The sequence below is a fragment of the Amphibalanus amphitrite genome, unplaced genomic scaffold, assembly GCF_019059575.1.
Source record: "Amphibalanus amphitrite isolate SeventyFive unplaced genomic scaffold, NRLGWU_Aamphi_draft 000071F_arrow, whole genome shotgun sequence".
NCBI lineage: Eukaryota > Metazoa > Arthropoda > Thecostraca > Balanomorpha > Balanidae > Amphibalanus > Amphibalanus amphitrite.
This window is the reverse complement of record NW_024881567.1, coordinates 1,087,871-1,109,626: the sequence shown is the minus strand read 5'-3', so window position 1 is coordinate 1,109,626 and position 21,756 is coordinate 1,087,871. Positions and strand designations below refer to the sequence as shown.

The 21,756-nt window shown below is 48.8% G+C and overlaps 1 protein-coding gene across 1 annotated transcript in view; it reads right to left on the bottom strand.

The window, feature by feature from the left end:
• Positions 1-21,756, bottom strand: part of LOC122379094 (aspartate aminotransferase-like) — a 250,586-nt gene that overhangs the window by 74,985 nt on the left and 153,845 nt on the right. Inside the window, exon 5 of the mRNA XM_043361024.1 lies at positions 12,724-12,763. Within this exon, the coding sequence (XP_043216959.1) occupies positions 12,724-12,763 (40 nt within the window). The remainder of the gene's footprint in view (positions 1-12,723; positions 12,764-21,756) is intronic.

Below are 21,756 nucleotides of genomic sequence, written 5' to 3'. Positions count from 1 at the left end.
TACGCCATCATCAAGTTTAAAGAGACAAAAGTGAACATTTATTAGAAACAAACATTTACCAACATACAGGTTACAACGGATACAATATAATGCACAGATACCTAACGCTAAGGCTCAGCTAAACACGATATAGCAGAGCACTGGGTCACACCGCGCACCAGGTAGGGAGCCAGCTCTGGGTCGGCCAGAGGATCCCGGCTCAGAGCGAGATCTTGTGTTTCAAAATTGGCCCTCATTTCCTCGTACATTTTTCTGTACTTTGCCAGGCGAGTTGAGATTGGACTGATGGATTTTGGGGGTGATGGCGCTATATCGTGGTGGCCAGTTGGTGTATGGTATGCTGTAAGTGTGTCGTGACTTTCAGATGGAGATGGTGCTGATGCTGAGTTGGGTGGAGCTGGTGAAAGTGTCAGAGGGGGTGTAAGGGAGATGTTGCGAGTGTCATGTTTAGTCTGTTGTTTCTGTGTGTGATGGAAAGCTGGTACACGGGGTGGTAAGGCGGAGTGGGCGGGGCTCACAGTAGAAGAAAGATAAGCAGAGCCTCTGATTGCCACTGCGTTTCCGCGAATGATGGCAATAGAGATTTTTTGCCATAACCAAGCCGTTTCGCGCCTCTCCCCGGTCACTGATGTGATCCTGCGGCCGAGTTCCTGGACTAGGCGGATGGCACTGGGGCCGGCAACGCCTGATGTTTCGACCGCCAATGGAACGAAGAGATACTGGGCTGATAAAGAGGCATACCGCTGTACCTTTCGATCCTCGGCGGCCCGGGCCGCTGATCCCGGTTTTATTGCCGATTTTGCCAGGCTGCTGTCAGCAAAGGTATCGGTGCATGTCGCATCCCAGGCTAGGCATTTTCCACCTTTAAAAGGGAATGTGGTAAGCCCGTCAGGACGCTTGCCGTCACCTCTGTCAAGTCCCGTGGGCTCGAGGACGGACGGGATGCCAGATGCAGCGAGGCTGCGCTTCACCAGATCGTTAAGCTCAGCGTGGCGGGGAAACCGACCAGCACTTTTGCTGCAGGATAGGGCGTGATGTCCCAATCTGTCGACCGGGCAGCTACATAGGCGACAGACATGTGGCTCACAAATAGGGGCGCCAAGACGGAGAGCTACCGCTATCCTAACAGATTCCGGGTCCAAAAAGAGGCCAAGGCTGGGGACCGGTACTGCTTGAAGCCATGCGGCTGTGTGAGGCTGGGTGGCGGCAAGTAAACGAGCTCTGTGGATTTGATTTGTTTCGCGGAGTAACTGTTTGTAGCTAGCCTCCGATGCCAGGTCGTCCCAAGCCCTCTGCTGCCCTGGTGTAGAGGGGTCGGGGAGGGTTGCCTCTCCGATTAAAGGAAGAAGTCGTTCAAGAGCGGGTTTTCTGGCCAGTATGGCGTCGTACCTGTTCCCTTGGTTGCTGAGAATCGAGGATACCAGAGAGGACGCTTCAGTCAGAGATGCCAAGTGGCAGGGAATAGCTAGCCGTTCAACTGACCTAACGCCTAGACCCCCGTACCGAACCGGGAGGGAAGCCTGTTTCCAGGCTTCGTCTCCTAGACTAACATTGCAGGTGTCTGTGAGGGCCGACCGCATAAGGGCGTCAATGGCCTGCAATCCTGTGCTGTTTAAGTACATGGGACTAGATCGCAGGAGATATTGTAGCCGGGGCGCGGCAATGTAGTGGGCTAAAAAGAATAAGGCTGTGTGGGCGTCAAGGGAGCGGATGCGGCTACAAAGTGTCTTTATCATATCATGGGCAGCGTCCGTGGCAGTGACGATGCTGGATTCGTGGAGAGGAGAGCCCAGTAAGGTTAGGCTGTGCAAGGGAGTTTCTACTATCCCAGGGAGATAACTTTTTAAATCGTCAATAGCGGGGGCCCGTTTGTCAGCTAGCCGATCACCCAGAAGGGTGAGCTCGCATTTGGAGCTGTTTAATTCGAGGCCAAGACAAGGCAATTCTTGGCGAAGCAAACGGAGGTCGGACGCGACGACACTGGCTGACCCGGCAAGAGTTGCGTCATCAAGATACCAGATATTTAATGGTGATTGCAGGCGTCTTGCGCAGGAGTCGACGGCCAAGGCAAAACCTATTGGGCCGAGCGGGTCGCCTTGCTGTACACCAGCGTGGGACATGATCACGTCACCTTCTATGTATAGGGGGGTGGGTGTACTATATGATTGATACAGAATACGGTACGTTTCTGGGCAACGATCGGCTACACTTTTGAGCATAACATCTCTTCTGATAGTGTTAAAGGCATTTCGCACATCCACTTTAACCAGTACAGAGGGTGCGGAGGCATCTTGTGCGCGATAAATGCACTCGCGAACCGCGTGGACGGCTGCTTCACAGCCTAAGCGGGTCCCCATCCCTAGCTGGATCGGTCTGAGCTCCGGACCAAGGACACTTGACATGTGGTGTGCAGCAATGCGGCAGGCCAGGCGGCGAAAAACGCTACCTACGGCAATGGGGCGTAGACCACCGTCCTTCTTGCGGAGGGCAAAGAGGGCAGCTCCATAAAAAGCGCCGTGGGCACACTCCGGTATGCGTCCCGCCAGCGCTAGATTGGTTAGTGCGGTTAAAGATGTCAGCAGGCGGCGGCCCGGCTCTGCAGCGTGGGTGGAGATGAGCTGCCGTAGGTAAAGCGGTCTTACTCCGTCCAGACCTCCAGCTGAACCAGTCGGCATCGTGTTGATGGCAGAACGGACCTGTTCAGTGGTGACTTGTAATGGAGGGAATCGGTCGTCCTGCGGTGCCGGAGGGAGTGCTTCGTCGAGAGGCGCTGATGGGTGTTTTTCTTTGAGAGATTGAAGCACATCGTAGCTTGGCTTAACAAAATCGTCTGTAGACGTCAGGGCCCTTAATGCTGCTTTTATGTCGCCGTCTGCGCACTTGGAGAGTACCCGGTGAGCAAGACGGTCATCTGAAGAGTGCTGATGGTTTGACCGTCGATCGTTGATGGGCGAGAGATCCGCTCCCGTCTCGAAGCGGGAGATCTGGAGTTTGATTGTGGTCGCCGCTGACTGACGCCGCTCGCCTGTTGCTTTTGCGGGTGCACGGAGAGCCCCAAAAGCGAAAGACAATAGGCGGCGCCATGTGCTGAAATTCCGTTCGGAAATTGCCTCGTCAATTAGCTTGGCTAGACAATCGGCGGCAGCAATCCGAGCAGCTTTCGGTATTTGTTTGATGACGACAGTAGCGCGCCTTAGCTCGGCCAGGTACTCGGCAAGGTCAGCTGGCTCTGTACCCGCCGGCGACGCGTTGCTCTGCTGCAATGGATCAGCATGTGTGAGAGTCGCTGCTCCAAGGCAGGTTCTGCAGTGCCATATCCTGAGAGCACGTGCTTGGGTCAAAGTCAGCTTTGCGCAAGACGTATGCCATCGGTCTCCACAGGCGCGACATATTATCGCCGCCTTCCTGGTCGACTTGCTCGGGCAAGCAGCGCAAGTTAGATCGGTCGTAGCTGACTGGTCTTGGGAGGAACTCTTTTGCGTTTTGGGGCCTGGGTTCAACTCGATGTCACCTGCCAAAAGCACTGAGCAGCTAAAAGTGATCCGCCCGTGCTGTCTGGTGGCAACGGAGTTCGCACTGTAGGAGGCTCGGCGTCTGAAGAAGACGGTCTTGATTTTGCCAACTTTCAAGGCATGGGTCCCTTGAAACGGTAAGAAACATGATGTGAAGTCTCGGTCCGTTGGGGATAGGTTTTGTCCCAAACACAGGCAGGTGAGAGGCAGGAGGATGACTACGAGGAGCCACAGCGAATACGAGGCCGAAGTGGGATCCGGTCTTGGGCGTTGCATGACGCCAGTGGTGGTTCGGCCGCGATGGACTTGCGACCCAGAAGCAGGGAGCGTCAAGGTGAACCTCCTTGCGGCCCATGGCAGAAAAGATTTCAGAGTTTCATCTTTTAAACACCACATATCATGAATATCGGCTCCAGTCTTGGACAGATCGATTGAAAATGGCGCCAAAAACCGTCGCAGTGCGTCACTTGTGCCGAAGTAAAAGGGTTATATGTCTTTCCGTCTATATATAAGATTGCAGGCAAGTTTCAGCCGGCCATGGTGCTCAATCGACATAAGAAAAGCAATTAACTCACTGACAAGTGCGAAATATGCGTAAATATATGACAAATAAGGGACCGAGCGAGGGGCTGTTGATCCTTCAGCAGCTCAACCAAAAAAAAAAGTTTAAGTTTAAATAAATTTACATGTTTTTGATTTTCAGAAGCTAGAGCACAATCACATTGTTCCAGGCATCCTCATAGCAGCTCACTTTTTTAAGTGTATTGCAATACGTTGCAAGTAGTGTGGTACATTGCACATGGCAAATAAATAATGTACAACAATGTATCATTACGTACACTACAACATGACATGCACACAATATATCATAAGTACAACGATGTCAATAAATCTCACCTCAACATCAGCCGCATACCTGCACCCGGTCAGTGCAGTACATCAGCACCCGGTCAGTAAACATTGACATTATAATCATATTGAAAAACATTGCCGCTATTCTTAGCTCGATTCCAATCAACCAGTCGTGAGTCGGGCAAGTCAGTTAGGTGCATGTGTGTGTGCGTGTGCATGTGTGTACGCAGGGGCGTAACCACGCTAGAAAAAATGGTGCGGACAAACTCATAGGGGGCGCCATCCTTCAAAGGGGGTGCCATCCTTCGAGGGGGCGCCATCGCCTAAAAGGGAATTGGGGTGCGAAAGAGGAGCACCTTCATGTGAAAGCGGGGCAGTGGCGTAGCCAGAGGGCCAGGGTGAACGTTTCCCCCTTCAAGTTCAGGGGGACCGGGCCTGAGGTGCCGTGCGACGCCAATTAGCCGCTGGGGGTCCATGCTAGTCACAATTCAACTCAAAAGGGCCCCACAGGGCTCGCAAGAACACCTCATGGCAACTAAGTAGCCAAGTTAACCCGCGCCCGGCTGGGGGTCCTGGATTTCCACGCCCTGCTGGGGGGGGGGGTGTTTGAACACCCCCCTTTCTAAGTCGGCTCCTGGGCCACGTAACGATACGCAGAAGGCGGCGTTCGAAAGAACGTCAAAAATAATGACGAAATCACTTCAGTCAATTTTTTGGTCAGGTCAAAGGTCAGGTCACCAGAGGTCATTGAATGCAAAATTTTGCTGATTTCCATGTCGAATGTCGACAATTTCCAAGAAGCCAACGCATAACTCGGGAACCAATAGAGCTACAGCGCCGCGAAAAAGCGCATTCGATAGCCCTATTAACAGCCCTTCTGGAAATTTTCTCAGATTTGACCTAACGTCAACGGTTTCGCCTGCAGGGGGCAAAAACTGCAAAAATAGCCATTTTTTCAGAAACAGTTTTTCTGCAATAACTTTTGACTCAAACCTTGTACGAGCTTACTTTTACCGGCATGGTGTTCCTCTCGTCAAGACGCATCGAATGAACTATAATTTGACCTTGAAAGATCAACTTGAAAATTTGACCTCAGGTCAAGGTCATGACCTGACCGGAAAGGGTCATGTTGCATATCAGTTGATCCGTATCGTCGAGCTGAACACATCTAAGGCGTTTTCATCGCTCTAGCATGCCTCTATCAAAAGTTATTTACGAAAAACTGTTACATACAATTCGTGACCTAAGATGACCTCAGGGGCATAAAAAGGGGTCACGGACACCATTTTCATGTTCAGTGTGTCTAATCCACTTGTAATTCAGTGTTTGGGAGTGTTAAAAATGTCTTTCGTCCAAAAGAGGCGTATTTCAATTCTCTCCCATTGACTTATAATAGGGAGGTCGCAAAATTGACCTGGCCTTAGGTCATCGATATCAAAATTCTGAGATATACATTTTGTACATGCTATTGCTCTTAGCAATCGCTGAAAGTTTTAAAGCGATCGGTCACTCGGTGTAGCTATGGCAGACATTGAAACTTTTTATGAGGTGAGGTCACTTCATGTGACCTGGTGACCTGACCTTGAACGACCTTGGTCTGAAATTTTCACAACATGTGTAGAATTGATGTATGATAAGGTATACCAAAAACGGCGGCGCTCCGCGCTGCCGTTTTTGAGATATCCGCGAAAAACCACAAGGGGGTGTTCAAACACCACCCCCCCAGCAGGGCGCGGGTTAACCCTCGCATGTGTGCGGCGTTTGCCAGCTTCTAATGTGTAGGGGGGGGGGGTCGGTTGGACCCCCCCCTTGCCGTTTGGCCCCTGATCGAGCTAGAGCTTCGCGGAAAAAACGAGCGTGTTGCCCGTGACGAGAGGAAGCCGATGATACCCAATTTTAAGGTCCTAGGTCATTGGTTGACCTTCCAGGTCAGGTCAATGACCCAAAGTCGGGAAAATCGGGACCTGTTAGAAAGTCGTAAAGTGTGGCTGCTAAGGGGTTTTTTCGGGGTGCTGATCACGAATATCGTGTTAGTTTTGATCACAGATGATGTCTTGAAGCATTTAGACCAGGTCGGGTCAGGTCAGGTCAGGTCAACCAGTAGGCGTCGTGACGGGTATTCGTAGTACGTGTCAACCGCCTCTGACAGCTTCGTAACATGTTACGAAGTCACCAAAACTACTTCGTAAATGTTCAAATGGTTGCTAAATTCGAATTCAGCTCCAAAAACTAGCCTAGAAACATGTAAAACTCGAAAAAGTGACCCGAGGTCACCCGAGGTCACCAAAGGTCAATGACCTGACCTGACCTTCAGGTGACCTTGACACACACGGGAGTAACATCAAATCACATGTTTGAACGTTTGAAACCACGAAAAGCTTGCAAACACGCGGCTAGTGCGAGCCGACATACGCGAAATCGCGATTCCGGCCAAACATGGTCTCGGAAAAGAGGTCACAGGTCAATGGTCATTTGGGTCAGGGTCATGAAATTTTCAGGGTAGGTGTAAAATTGATCAATGCGAGGGTACTGAAAGTTTCGTCGCGATCGGCCGCTTTTTACGCGAGTTATTTGCGAAAAACCATGGGGGGGGGGGTCCATCCGACCCCCCCTACACATGCGAGGGTTAATCTCCAAAAGGGACCCACGCCGGCTTCTAAGGGCCCCTTGCCGGCCTCTGAGCCAGGGTCCCTTACCGGACACTGAGGACCCTTGCCGGCCAATTATGGACTGGACCAGCAGCTCTAAGGACCCCACAACCGCTTGTCATGGCCTCACCATAGGCGGCGGAACGGGGGGGGGAGGGGCACCGGGGCAACATGCCCCCTTTGATTTTGGCATTTTAACATTAGCCCTATGGGCGTTGCATGGAAAGAATTGTAGGTACCAAAAGCCGGCAGTGTCCCCCCCTTAAAGGGACTATCCCACCTTTAACATGGGGTTTGAGTTGAGATAGCTAAGTTTGCGGCGAGGTTCAGAAACCACTATCTATCTAGGTTGCAACCCCCGCGGCCTCTTGGTGTTGAAGAAATTCGTTCCCTTCATTTGAAAATGGGCCTTGCGCAAGGCCCTATCTTCAACATGGAGCGACCGTTAGTGTGACGTCACCTCGTTTAGTCATTCTGATTTAAATGGGTTTGTTCGTTGAAAATGGCTTAAAACTTGGTCTGAACTTTGTTGTGGTGCCTACAGAGTAAAGAGAATCAGCTTTATGACAGTAATGTGGCCTGAGGAAGGAGGTAATTTTGGGCTGTTACGTCACATATTTGAAAGTTTGTGTTTGGAATATGGGAAGCCTAAGATGTTTAATGAAAAATAAATGCCAGAACCGTGTTCCTGGTCATCCAATCTATTATGTCGGGCACAATTTAACTGGCTTTAACAACATTTTAGAAGGTGGGATAGTTCCTTTAACCGAAGGAGTTCCGCCGCCACTGGGCCTCACGTTGAAGTTTCTCTGAGGGCCCCATAACGGTGACTGTGAGGGCCTTCACCGGCGTCTCTAAAGGCCCACACCGACGTCTCTGGGGGTCCCATGGCCCCCACACACAACTCTGAGGGCGTACACCAGGCACCAGCGCCTTTAAAGAGGCCCTACATCAGCAATTCTGAGGGCGCCACCCACGCTGGTGACTCTCAAGGTCAAAAGCCCATGAAGGTCATAGACTGGCACCTCCATACGAAAGAAGGGCGCCTGTGTGTCAAAGAGGGACACCTCTGAGGCCCATAGACAGAAGAACGCCTGTGAAGCCCAGCTTTGGGACGTCTCAATGGAAAAAGGGGCGCCTGTGAAGTCTATAGAGGCGCCTTTGATGCACATAGGGGCGTCTTCATGCGAAAGATGGGTGTCTGCTTGCATAAGAGGGGCGCATTGCATGCGAAAGAGGGGCGCATTGCATGCGAAAGAGCGGCGTCTGTGAGGCCTATAGGGGCGCCTCTGATGGCTTTAGGGGCGCCTACATGCAAAAGAGGGGTACCTGTGAGGCCTATAGATAGGGTTGCCTCCGAGGTCTATGTATAGTAATAAAGCATAGCAAGGAAAGGGGCACCCATAAACAAAAGAGGGGCGCCAATGAAGGTCGTAATGACGTCTCCGTACGAAAGAGGGGCGCCGACATGCAAAAGAGGGGCGCCTCTGAGGCCCAGAGAAAGAGGAGCGCCTGTGAATCCAATAGGGCGCCTCAGTTAGAAAGAAAGGCGCCTTTGATGTCCAAATAGGCGTCTCTATGCGAAAAAATGGATGCCTGCATGCGTAAGAGGGGCGCACTGCATTCGAAAGAGAGGCACCCTCTCTCTCCCTCTCTCTCTCTCTCTCTCTCTCTCTCTCTCTCTCTATCTATCTCTCTCTATCTCTCTCTATCTCTCTCTCTATCTCTCTCTGTCTCTCTCTGTCTCTCTCTATCTCTCTCTATCTCTCTCTATCTCTCTCTATCTCTCTCTATCTCTCTCTATCTCTCTCTATCTCTCTCTATCTCTCTCTCTCTCTCTCTCTCTCTCTCTCTCTCTCTCTATCTCTCTCTATCTCTCTATCTCTCTCTATCTCTCTCTATATCTCTCTATCTCTCTATCTCTCTCTCTCTCTCTATCTATCTATCTATCTATCTATCTATCTATCTATCTATCTATCTATCTATCTATCTATCTATGTCTCTCTCTCTCTCTCTCTCTCTCTCTCTCTCTCTCTATCTCTCTCTCTCTCATCTTGAATGACCTTCAAAGGGAAAACAGGCATATCTCGTAAACTGGTGAACGTCATGTATTGATATATATATATATATATATATATATATATATATATATATATATATATATATATATATATATATATATATATATATATATATATTCAGAATCAGGGCTTCCCTGGCTACATGATGGTAGCCAAAACTTTGTATTTGGTGAGTTTTTTTTACTGTGCATTTGAAAGTGTAGTATCTGAATATCATAGCACCTGACGCACGTTCTTCAAAGGGCACGTGTCATCTGCGTACAAGAAGGACGAGAAGGTCATTCCGAACATCAAACACTGTGCTCCGGTCGCGCCTTATACTAGTATCAGCCTTATCGTCTACCACCAAACACCTAGCACATCAAGATTAGTCATGGTCAACAACATGTCACGCGACAGCAGTGATTTCAAGGCGACCAACGTCATTTATGAGTTTCGATGCCCCATTGGCGACTGCGCGCGCCGACCAAACAACTCATATACATACTGGCCACACCACTACGACCTTGTTACGACGCATCACCATGTCCATGCACCTTCAAAATGGTGCCCCCGAAAAACACGTCCGATTAGAACACAGCAGCAAACTCACTCGCAGCATGATGGTTAACATTTAACAATACCAGCAGACATGTACGTGGATCCGACAAAATGTGTCTGGGATCTGATCCCACGGATCCTTATCTCGGATCCGTCAGGATCATAGATCCAGCTCTTTAATTTATCGAGAGATTCGTAGGGATCATAGATCCGAGGCAAATTTCTTGCTTGCGTGAGATCATAGATCCAATTTTTTGTGAACTCAGAAATCCCAGAAACTCACTCGCTGCAACTCAAAAACGTTCAGTTTTAGAGATTTTATGTGATTGCACGTCATAATCCATAGTTTTCTGGCACTCATTGACACAGAAACACTTGTAAACCTGGTTTCAAATGTGGTGCATGGTGGGATCCACTCAGATCATAGATCCATGTTCTTGGTTTATCGTCAGATCCTATGAGATCATAGATCCAGATTAATTTTTATCACGCTGGATCCGGTGGCATCATAGATCCTAAAGTGCAGTTTGCTTTGAGATCCACTGAGATCATAGAGCCATTACTTGGATCCATGCACATGTCTGAATACCAGCATCATAGCCCCTAGTTTAGTCCCAAACAACATAAACTTGCGATACATGAAGCCGTCTTCATTAGGGAAAGAGACCCAGCTATCAACCGGCAAATAAACATGACGGGTACTCTGTCCTTACATGATGGAAGACCCCTGGCGCCAAGATAGCACTTAGGCTTTAGACTTGTGTGCTAGCTGATTATGTGTAGGCCTAATGCATGCGAAACTGTCATTGAAACATGTGTTGATTGTCTGATGATTGTAACTGAATGTAACTGAACTGATGATTGTAACTGAATGATGTAACTGAATGTATGTATTGCACGAAATGTGTGTCGGTGTACGTACAATGAATATGTACGTCGAGTGTCTGTATATTTGCGCTGAAAATGTTATCGCAAAAGGCGCTATTGCAATACTCATGTGCGTTTGTACTTAAAAGTGCTAAACCAAATTGAATTAGATCCATGTAAAAAAGGAAACTCATTCTTTGCGATGTTCGAGACGAGACGAATGTCATATTTAGTGATATTGTGTCTGTTTTATATGTTTGAAGATGTTAATGGTGATATTAACGAAACGTTACCCGACAATATAGGCACAATTTTACATGAATTTGAAGCAGATGGCAAGAAGATTGTACGAAGTTTAGAGAACTTTGCAAAAAAAAGCAAGCAAACGCCCGTTATGCTGTCATTTTTACACAAATATGCACATATATATATATATATATATATATATATATATATATATATATATATATATATATATATATATATATATATATATATATATATATATATATATATATTTGAGATTAAAATTAACAGCAGTTTGAGCGTTGTTGACTTTCTTATGAAGGTTCTCGATTCGTCGGATTAGCTGTCTTGTTTCACTATTATGTTCAAAAAGGATGTTGGAGAATGATTCTCTATTATATACGACGTTTCGTTCGGACATCGAACATCATCAGGTGATAAATTCAGGCGAACATATACACAAGAATGGGATAAATAATACTATAAATGATTCGCATAATCGTAAATGATGCACATTAGTCGCTATCGGCACGGTGAAATCATCTTACACTCCACTGGTTAAATGCAATGTTGCACGCTGCGTTCAACAGGAGCACTTCTACTGTCGGATACATACATGGGGCCCTAACTCTTAGCTACTACAGACCTACGTGGCTAGAGTCTAGGGAATCTAGATCCGGGCTCTGAGAGGCGCCGAATCAAACACCATCAGCGAACCACGCAAGTTCATTTGCCTGTTGATCCAGGGATCACTGTCACGAATATACACGGCCTCCAGAGCCTGCAGCTTCTTCCTGTTCGAGCATCGTGCTAAGACAGATGTGTTTTGCACCATCATATCTCGCGCGAGCTCTAGGCTGTGCTCCTGCTGCATGTGTCGCAAAGGTGCACCGTCCTGGAGATGCATTGTGATCCTACGGCTCATCGTTGTTACGGTGTGTCCAATGTAGGCACGATTGGAATAGTGTACACAGTCACCAACAGGGCATTTGAACTTGTACACTACATTGGTCGACCGTAACAACGATGAAACGTGACTCAAGTTGTTTTTCATGACAAGGCTAGATACAGTGGGGCTCTTATAGTAAATGATCATTTTCAGGTTATCATTCGGGTTGATGGGGACACAGTTATTCATCACAATGCTACGAATTGCTTTTTCATCTTTCTTATACGCAGACGATACATATATATATATATATATATATATATATATATATATATATATATATATATATATATATATATATAGACGAATATATATATATATATATATAGACGAATATATATATATATATATATATATATATATATATATATATATATATATATTCTATATACAGACTATAGAATATATTCTATATAGAAGCTGACTGCTTCTATATATATATATAGAAGCAGTCAGCTTAAGAGCTTGTTACACTGCCGAATTTCGGTACACGAATGTATATATATATATATATATATATATATATATATATATATATATATATATATATATATATATTCTATATATAGACTATAGAATATATTCTATATAGAAGCTGACTGCTTCTATATATATATAGAAGCAGTCAGCTTAAGAGCTTGTTACACTGCCGAATTTCGGTACACGAATGTACACACACACACATATATATATATATATATATATATATATATATATATATATATATATATATATATATGAGTAAACTTTGGCAGAATGTTATTCTTAATGCATTGTTTGTTGAAATTCTAATGCATATCTATATATATATATATATATATATATATATATATATATATATATATAATATATATATATATATATATATATATATATATATATATATATATATATATATATATATATATATATATATATATATATATATATATATATATATATATATATATATATATATATATATATATATATATATATAATATATATATATATATATATATTTCTCTGTGTCATTCCTCTCTACTCACCTCAGGTCGCGCAACTCCTGTTCTGTGTACTGGAGTCCGGCTGAAATGATTAGAGCAGAGTTCAGAAACGACTCGCTCTGTCAGCAGCACATCAGAAAACAGGCAGCTAACGGAACGTCCAGTCCACATGAAACGCCTCGGTGCGTGACGGCGGTAAAGCCGGCTCTATTTTAGGGAAAAATGAAATATTGAAGCTGAAATTTTTGCGCCGGAAGTCAGCTTAAGAGCTTGTTACACTGCCGAATTTCGGTACACGAATGTGCATAGAGATGTAATTCATCCTATGCCGCGGACCGATTCGGGATCTTTTTTTCCACGGTCTTGGCATTTTGCAAACCAGTACCAGTCGGTGCCCACCGCGCGAATTTTACAGTTCGTCACGACCGCCACGAATGTTTCATGAAGTTACACTGCCGAATTTTGGCCACGACCCTGTCGCCGAATCACGTCGTGTAGGAAATCGGCGAACAGTTTACCGACAGAGGCGAACAGTTCGCTGGCAGAGCCCGATTTGCAGAAAACGGGTGGGGAGCCCCCCTAATCGTGCGCGGGTCGAAGCTGATCCATGATTCGGCGAACATCGCGAATGAATGGCGAATCTGTTGCAGGGCCTCCTCTAATGATTTTTCACTGGGTGGGCACAATTTTTCGCCGCTCCCCTGCCCAAGGGCAGATCCAGTCACTTGTTTTGGGGTTCAACCATTTTCACCTGCGACTGGGGGGGGGGGGAGGGCGGGGTAAGGCTTATGTCACTTTCACAGTCAACCAACTGTGCCATTATTGGAAACAAAATTATAGTTTAACGTTTGTCGTGTGTTATATGGTATTTCGTGTGTATTTCACCTTATATGCCTATTGTCTACAATACATTTAAAATTTTAAGAAGACTGCAAATGTGCAGAGTTAAACTTACTATGATTGCTCCTTGAACCAGAAATCGAATAGGTAGGTAATGCTCGCTGCCTCTTTTTAGGAGGCATGGTCAGCTTACTCTTGACCAGTGGCGTATCCAGGATTTTGAAAAGGGGGAGGCCAAACCTGCTCAAGGGCCCCACCCTTACCTTAGGGGCCCCAGTGGTAGCATACTTAACCCACGCACAGGTGCGGTTCCTGGCCACTTTCGCCAAGTGAGGGAGCCTTTTTAGGCACACTTGGCAATCTAAAAACTCTGAAGGCTCATTCTGGCCTCTGAAAGCCCCTCTTCGGCAACAGAGTGAACGAATCTGGCCTCAGCCGGCCCCATAATGGCCTCAGGAGATCCATGCTATTGCTGACCTCCCAGGGCCCCACGCTGGATCTTGGGAGCCTTTGAGTCAGTCTGATGGCCCTATGCCGCTCTCGAACCCACGCCGGTCTCTAGCCATGCTGCCCTCTGAGGGTTCCGCGCCGGCTTCTAAGGGCCACTCCTACCTCAGGGGGTTCAAACATGCATAAGATCTGAAGTATGGCTGCCGAGGCCCTCGAAGTGGCCTCTAATGGCTCGATGCCAGCCTATGAAGGCCCCGTGCTGGCTTCTGAGGGCCCAGCACCAGCGTCTGAAGTCAAATGACAGCTGGCCCCACGCTGGCCTCAGAGGGTTCACGCTGGTCACAGAGGGCCTCACACTGGCCTCAGAGGGCTCCACATTGTCTTCAGAGAGCCCCAAGCTGGTCTCAGCGGCCAGTGGACCTCAAACTGACTTCGGAAGGCCCCACGCCGCTGGGCTTAGAAGACCCCAAGCTGGACATAGACAGCCCCACATTGAACATGAGGGTCCCACACTGGCCTTAGAAGGTCCCACGCTGTCCTCAGAAAGCCCCACAATGGACTTAGAGGGCCCCGCGCTGGCCTAAGAGGGCTCCAAGGTTGGCCTTAGAGGGCTGCGCGCAGGCTCCTTAGGGTTCCACGCCAGTGTCAAAGGGTCCCACGTCCAAGTCTAAGCTTCTGTAGGACCGCCAAAGCGGCCTCTGAGGGCCTCAGCGCTAGCATCTGAGGGCCCTGAGACGGCCTCTGAGGGCCATCAAACGGCAAATTTATGATAGTTTGACCTAGTTGACTTTATTTAATGACTTAATGACGTAGTGACTTTATTTAAGCTTGGGCCAGTACTTCGCATAAGGCCCTGAAGGCCGTTTCTCTTTGGACACCCAAGCATGCACGTACCCAGGATTTCGCCCAGGAGGGGGCAACCTGCTCTCGAAGGGGCCCGGGTTACCTGGGGGCCACTGTCAACCCAGGCAGGGACGTATATAGAACATTTCGCGATGGGGGGGGGGGATTGGGCACAGTGGGTCCGGTCCCCCTTGCGGACAGGCCCCTCTGTCTGTCTGTCTCACTGTCTGCCTGTCTGTCTGTCTAAGCCCTGAGAAAATGTGGAAAATTGGCAGATAAAAATTTCATTTTGCCTGAGAAATGTGCATAAAATGCACGGTCTTTTATGAAGAAGCGAAGCGAGCGAGCCCCTCAGAGTCGCCGGTGTTGGTCCCTCAGATGTGTCTGTGAAAGGCCGTCAGATGCGCTGATGTGGGGTCCACACAGGCGCCGTTGCGGGGGCCTTAGGGCTTAAAGACGCTGGTAGGGGCCGTCATAGGCATGTATGGGGCCCTGAAAGTTACCAGTGGCCCTTCATAGGCCGGCAAGGGAACCTCAGATGCCGGTAAGAGGCCCTCAGAGTCGCTGGTAAGTGGCCGTTAGATGCGCTGGTATAGGGCCCTCGGAGGCGCCAGTGAGCGGGCCTTCAGAGCCACCGATGTAGGCCGTTAACCCGCGCCCGGCTGGGGGTCCTGGATTTCCACGCCCTGCTGGGGGGGGGTGTTTGAACACACCCCCCCTTCTAACTCGGCTCCTGGGCCACGTAGCGATACGCGGAAGGCGGCGTTCGAAAGAGCGTAAAAAATAATGAGGAAATTACTTCGGTCAATTTTTTGGTCAGGTCAAAGGTCAGGTCACCAGAGATCATTGAAGGCAAAATTTCGCAGGTTTCCGGGTCGAATGTCGAAAATTTCCAAGAAGCCAACGCATAACTCGGGAACCAATAGAGCTACAGCGTCGCAGAAAAGCGCATTCGATAGCCCTATTAACACCCTTTCTAAATGATTCTCTCAGATTTCACCTAACGTCAACGGTTTTGCCTGCAGGGGGCAAAAACTGCAAAAATAGCCGATTTTTTTCGGAAACAGTTTTTCTGCAATAACTTTTGACCCAAGCCTTGTACGAGCTTACTTTTGCCGGCATCGTGTTCCTCTCGTCAAGACGCATCGAATGAACTATAACTTGACCTTGAAAGGTCAACTTGAAAATTTGACCTCAGGTCAAGGTCATGACCTGACCGGAAAGGGTCATGTTGCATATCAGTCGATCCGTATCGTCGAGCTGAACACATCTAAGGCGTTTTCATCGCTCTAGCATGCCTCTATCAAAAGTTATTTGCGAAAAACTGTTAGATACCATTCGTGACCTAAGATAACCTCAGGGCATAAACAGGGGTCACGGACACCATTTTCATGTTCAGTGTGTCTAAACCACTTGTAATTCAGTGTTTGGGAGTGTTTATAATGTCTTTCGTCCAAAAGAGGCGCATTTCAATTTTCTCCCATTGACTTATAATGGGGAGGTCGCAAAATTGACCTGACCTTAGGTCATCGATATCAAAATTCTGAGATAAAAATTTTGTGCATGCTATTGCTCTTAGCAATCGCTGAAAGTTTCAAAGCGATCGGTCACTCGGTGTAGCTATGACAGACATTTAAACTTTTTATGAGGTGAGGTCACTTCAAGTAACCTGGTGACCTGACCTTGAATGACCTTGGGCTGAAATTTTCACAACATGTGTAGAATTGATGTAGGATAAGGTGTACCAAAAACGGCGGCGCTGCACGCCGCCGTTTTTGAGATATTCGCGAAAACCCACAAGGGGGGGGGGGGTGTTCAAACACCCCCAGCAGGGCGCGGGTTAAGAGGCGCTGGTGTGGGGCCCTTAGAGGTGACGGTGAGGGCCCTCCCAGGCGCCATTGTGAGGGCCCTTAGAAACACTGGTGTGGGCCGTTGGGGCATAACAAACAGGTGTGGGGCCCTTACAGCTGATCCTATAGCCTTCAAGGACCCTCAGAGGCCGGCAAGGCCCTTCAGCACCTGGGGTGGGGCCCTTCTGGAGATGAGTGTGGCTACATAAGAGCCCATGACGTGTTCTCAAAAGCCCGTGGTGTCTTTTCACTCCTTTCCAGTTGAAGCGTGGCCAGCGCGGACCCTCTGATGTCAATTGGCACCGTAGGGCCCCTCGGGCCCGAGGGGACCCTAAACCATATAACCGACACGTGTCCCCTCTCCCCCTGGCTATGCCATTGAATCCAAGTGACCAGGGGCCCTCTAGGTAATCAGGGACCTCTCAGGTGACTGCAGGGGCTTTCCAATTGATCAGAGGCCCACCAGGTTACCGTGACCAGGGGACCCTCTGATAATATCAGGAGCCGGTTATACCAGGGGCTCCTCGAGCAACTATGGGCCTTCATGTGACTGCAGAGGCCCTTCAGCTAACCAGGTACTCTCCGGGTAAGCATATGAGCCCCTCAGGTGACCAGGGCTTCTTCAGATGACTGGCCAGGGGCCATCCAGGGGATCAGGGCCCCTTGGGTAACTAGGAGCCCCTCCGATAACCAGAAGCTCCTCGGGTAACCAGAGGCCCCTCGGGTAGCCAGGGGCCCCTCAGGTAACCAGGGGCCCTCGTAACCAGGGGTCCTTTACCAGGAGTCCTTCAGATAACCATGGGTCCCTCGGGTAACCAGGGGCCCCTCAGGTAAACAGGGGTCCCGTGACCAGGGGCCCTCAGGTAACCAGGGCCCCTCAGATAACCAGGGCCCCTCAGGTGACGCAGGGGCCCCTCGGGTAGCCAGGGGGTCCCTTAGACAACCAGGAACCTCTCGGACAACCAGGGGTCTCTCAGATAACCAGGGGCCCCTCAGGTAACTAGGGGCTCGTCAGATAATCAGGGGCTCCTCAGGTGAACAGGGGGACCCTCAGGTAACCAAGGGGTCCCTCAGGTAGCCAGGGGCCCTCAGGTATTTAGGGGCCCTCTGTGTTCGTCACTGTGATAGATATCGCTCTTTGATATTAGTTTTTCTTCCGAGTAAAAGACGTTTTGTCTAGTACTGGAATTAAGGCAGGGAGACCCAGAACGCCTTCGTCACGCTGGTCCCCTGGGCCCTGAGTTATCCTTGGACCTCAGGGGCCCCTGTGGCCCCCTTGGGTACGTCACTGCACTCAAGTGACCCAGAGGGCCCACTTGTATGTCTGATCCCAAAGAGGGAAGCCATGGCCTCTTGGCCTCCCCCTGGATACGCCACTGCTCTTGACGCGTCCTCTTGATCTAAATACGGCTTTATATTGACCTTAATCTACTTGTAATACATTCTTGGCCTTGTAGCGCACTACCCTGCTGGCCCATGCCGGTCTTTTAGGGTCCCACACTGACCTCTGAGGCCCCATGCTGGCCTGTAAAGGCCCATATTAGCCTCTGAGGGCCCCGCACTGGATTCTGAAGACCCGATGCCGGCCTTTAACCATGCCCTGTATTGGTGTTTTTCTAGCCGCGAACGTATAGAGGGGGGGGGGGGCGTTGGACCCCCATTGCCGTTTCGTCCCTGATCGAGCTAGAGCTTCGCGGAAAAAAGAAGCGTGTTGCCCGTGACGAGAGATAGCCGATGATACCCAATTTTAAGGTCCTAGGTCATCGGCTGACCTTCCAGGTCAGGTCATGGACCCAAGAGCACGAAAAACCACGAAAAGACTGCATACGCGCGGCTAATGCGAGCCGACACGCCGAATCGCGATTCCGGCCAAACATGGTCTCAAAAAGTAGGCCACAGGTCAAAGGTCATTAAGGTCAGGGTCATGAAATTTGCAGGGTAGGTGTATAATTGATCAACGCGAGTGTACTGAATGTTTCGTCGCGAGCGGCCGCTTTTTACGCGAGTTATTCACAAAAAATCGAGGGGGGTCCGTTCGACTCCCCCCCCCCCCTATACGGGCGAGCAAGGCTATGTAAACCAGGTAGAACGCTCCCGACGAAAAACTGGGGACAACAATGAATTTAGTAACCGCGACTCTGGGGACCAAACAAACTCAGGTTGCCATGGTAACGGGGCAAATTTGGCATGAGTACGCATCTAATAACTCATTTTTCAACGAATTGTTTTAGAAAAAAGCAAAAAGACTTGTCGGACCACTACTAGAATGAATTGCAGTTTTCATAACCGACCAGAGTTTTTATCAGACTGGCCTAAATAATATCAAAATCAAGTCCTAAACTTAGCGGCCCGTGCTGCTTTAGGTTACCTCTAACGCTCTGGCCCCCAAAATCGTCACTGGCTTATCAGCCAATGAGCGTCGAGTATTGTCGTACGCTGATTGGTGGGATTACTGCAGTTGTTGTTTAGAATGCTTACGATGCTGACAGCGCTAGCGAAAATGTCTCCACTTTTCGTAATGTTAAAAGCCCGGAGCGCACCCCCCTGCGGGCGAGGGTTAAGGACCTGCATCGGCTCTGAGGGCTCAACTTGGCCTTTTCTGGACTCTGGGGTACAACACCAGCCCAAGCCTGTCTTTTAGGGTGCCACACTGACCCCTGAGGGTCCCATCCTTGCCCGTAAGGACCCGCATTAGCCTTTGAGAGCCTAAGTCGGCCTCTGATGGCCTCAAACTGCCATTTTCAGGCCCTGTACTGGTCTCTGAGGGCCTTAAACTGGCCTCTGAGGGCACAAACCGACCTCTTAAGGTCCCAAACCGGTTTCTGCTGGCCCATTTTCTGCCTCTGAGACCGACCCATGTCAGTCTTATAAGGGCCTCACACTGACATCTGAGGCCCCACATTAGCCTCTGAGGGCTCCAAATTGAGGCCCTATTTAGTCCCCAATCAGCCTATAAGGTCTCTAAACCGCACGGAAAGAAAAAAATGACACCCTTTTCTGGTTTTTAGGCTCTGTCAAAAATGCTACCATTTTTTGGGGGCCAAAATAACACCCGATATGGGCGTCCTGGCACTGAAATATGGGGGCCTGATACGTAAAACGGGCTCGAAGGGGAATCAGACGCCCGTAAAGGGTGTCGAAAAGTGACCGAATAACGGAGCTTCGGGTCATCCGGCACGACTTCGTGGGTGTCGGACACCCCTCTAATGACACCAAAAAGGGGTGCTTTGGTACTCTTTTACGGTTTCAGGCACCCTAGAGGGTGTCAAGCACCCCTTAAATGGCCCCTTTTCTGGTGCTCTGCGCCCAGTGCTGACACCCTCTTATGGCGCTTGATTAGTGATGCCAATACCGGTTACCCATTCACGGTTACTGATGGGTCGAGACACACAGAAAGCATTGCTGCGTTGCATATATTTCCACCGCATATGCCAGAGCTTTCACACCTCAAGTAAGTATTAAATTAAAACGAACAGTCACACTGTATGCCATGACACCGTACCGTAGTTAGATACCAGCAGGGCGACCCGGCGCGTTACAACTTCTCGTCGCGGGAGACCTAATATTATAAGGTGGAATGACTCAGGCGCTAAAATGTCTGAGCACTTCAGCACGTTAGGCACTTTGGTGACACGGCGCAGCTCTTTCGCTGCGAATTGACAAACGTAATTGAACAATAACATGATTGCGCCAATTACGCAGCAAACTCTTCTGCAACTTTATAGCGAGCACGGAATTGGGTCACTGACCATGGTGAATAATGATGAGTTCTTTTTTCTATTCCATCGGTCGTGTCGGCGATGCGGTGACCCACGAGGCTCACTCCATTTGTATCGATCTGTATATACCGGCGTCCAATGGGCCATGTGTGGAAGCTCCTCCCGCGGTAGCTCCTCAATCTCTTCACCTGCTGCGCAAAGCCAAGATGCCAGGAAGCTCGCTCTGAAAAGGAAACGCAAGTACCTAGTTAAACCGTTGCCTTGGTGGTGGGGAATAGTACCACTGCGTGGCAATGGATTAGGGGTAGGCTGATAAGAAAAAAAAAACTGGGAGTTCACGGTAGGATAGTAGAGGATCACGGATCACGGTAGGATCACGGATAGATAGAGATAGTTGACAACATTTTACTTGGCATTTTAATTAGTTTTTTATTTAATACCTAGTTTTTTGCTGAGCTAGCAAATTCATATATGCTCGTTAATTTGTCAGTTCATTGAAGGGCTTGTCCCTGTATATAAAGGCTTTCGTCGAAAGATCGTTAGAACCCGCATTATCCAGCGCTTTGTTAAAAAACATCGAGATCACCTTTTTGTTGCGCATTCCAAAAATACCAGGACAATGAAAACAAATGAAAACAGTGTTCGCTTTATGCTGAAAAGATATGTGTGCCTTTCTTATTCTTATGTACCGGGAAAAATCCGACTTCGAAATCAATGGCATGTATCTGACACCAGTATAGCGCCTTTTGGGGCGACTAACGGAGCGAGCGAGAGGGTGAGCCTTGCACGTGCGAAATTTCGAGGGGGTACCTCCAGCTGACTTGTGCACGGCACCCTACTAACCGGTCTCTAGCGATGTGCCAAATTTGAGCACAATCGGCCCAGCCGTTCTCGAGATCTGGAAGCGGCACCCTGCACGTGCGCACGTGCAAAATGGGTCCCAACTGACTTTTGCACGGCACCCTACTAACCGGTCCCTAACCATGTACCAAATTTGAGCGCCATCGGTCCAGCCGCTCTCGAGATCTGGAAACGACCCCTGCACGTGCGCACGTGCAGCAGCACCCCAACTCTGGCACATGGATATGCAGTGCCTAGTGGGTGCCTACCTACATGCCAACTTTCAGCGCAATCGGCCAAGTAGTTACCGAGATATTGCAACAATTACAAAAGTGACACCTCTTCGTTTTGCACGTGGCACGTGCATAAGGGGTCACCCACATGCATCGGGAATAGTCCAATACTTGGTAGAAGGAATGAAGCTACCCCACAAAAATTACCGCATGTAAATCGGTCAAGTGGTTGCTGAGATATAAGCCTCGCAAAAGCGTGACCACGGCCGGCCGGCCGCTCATACTCAGAAATTTCCGTTA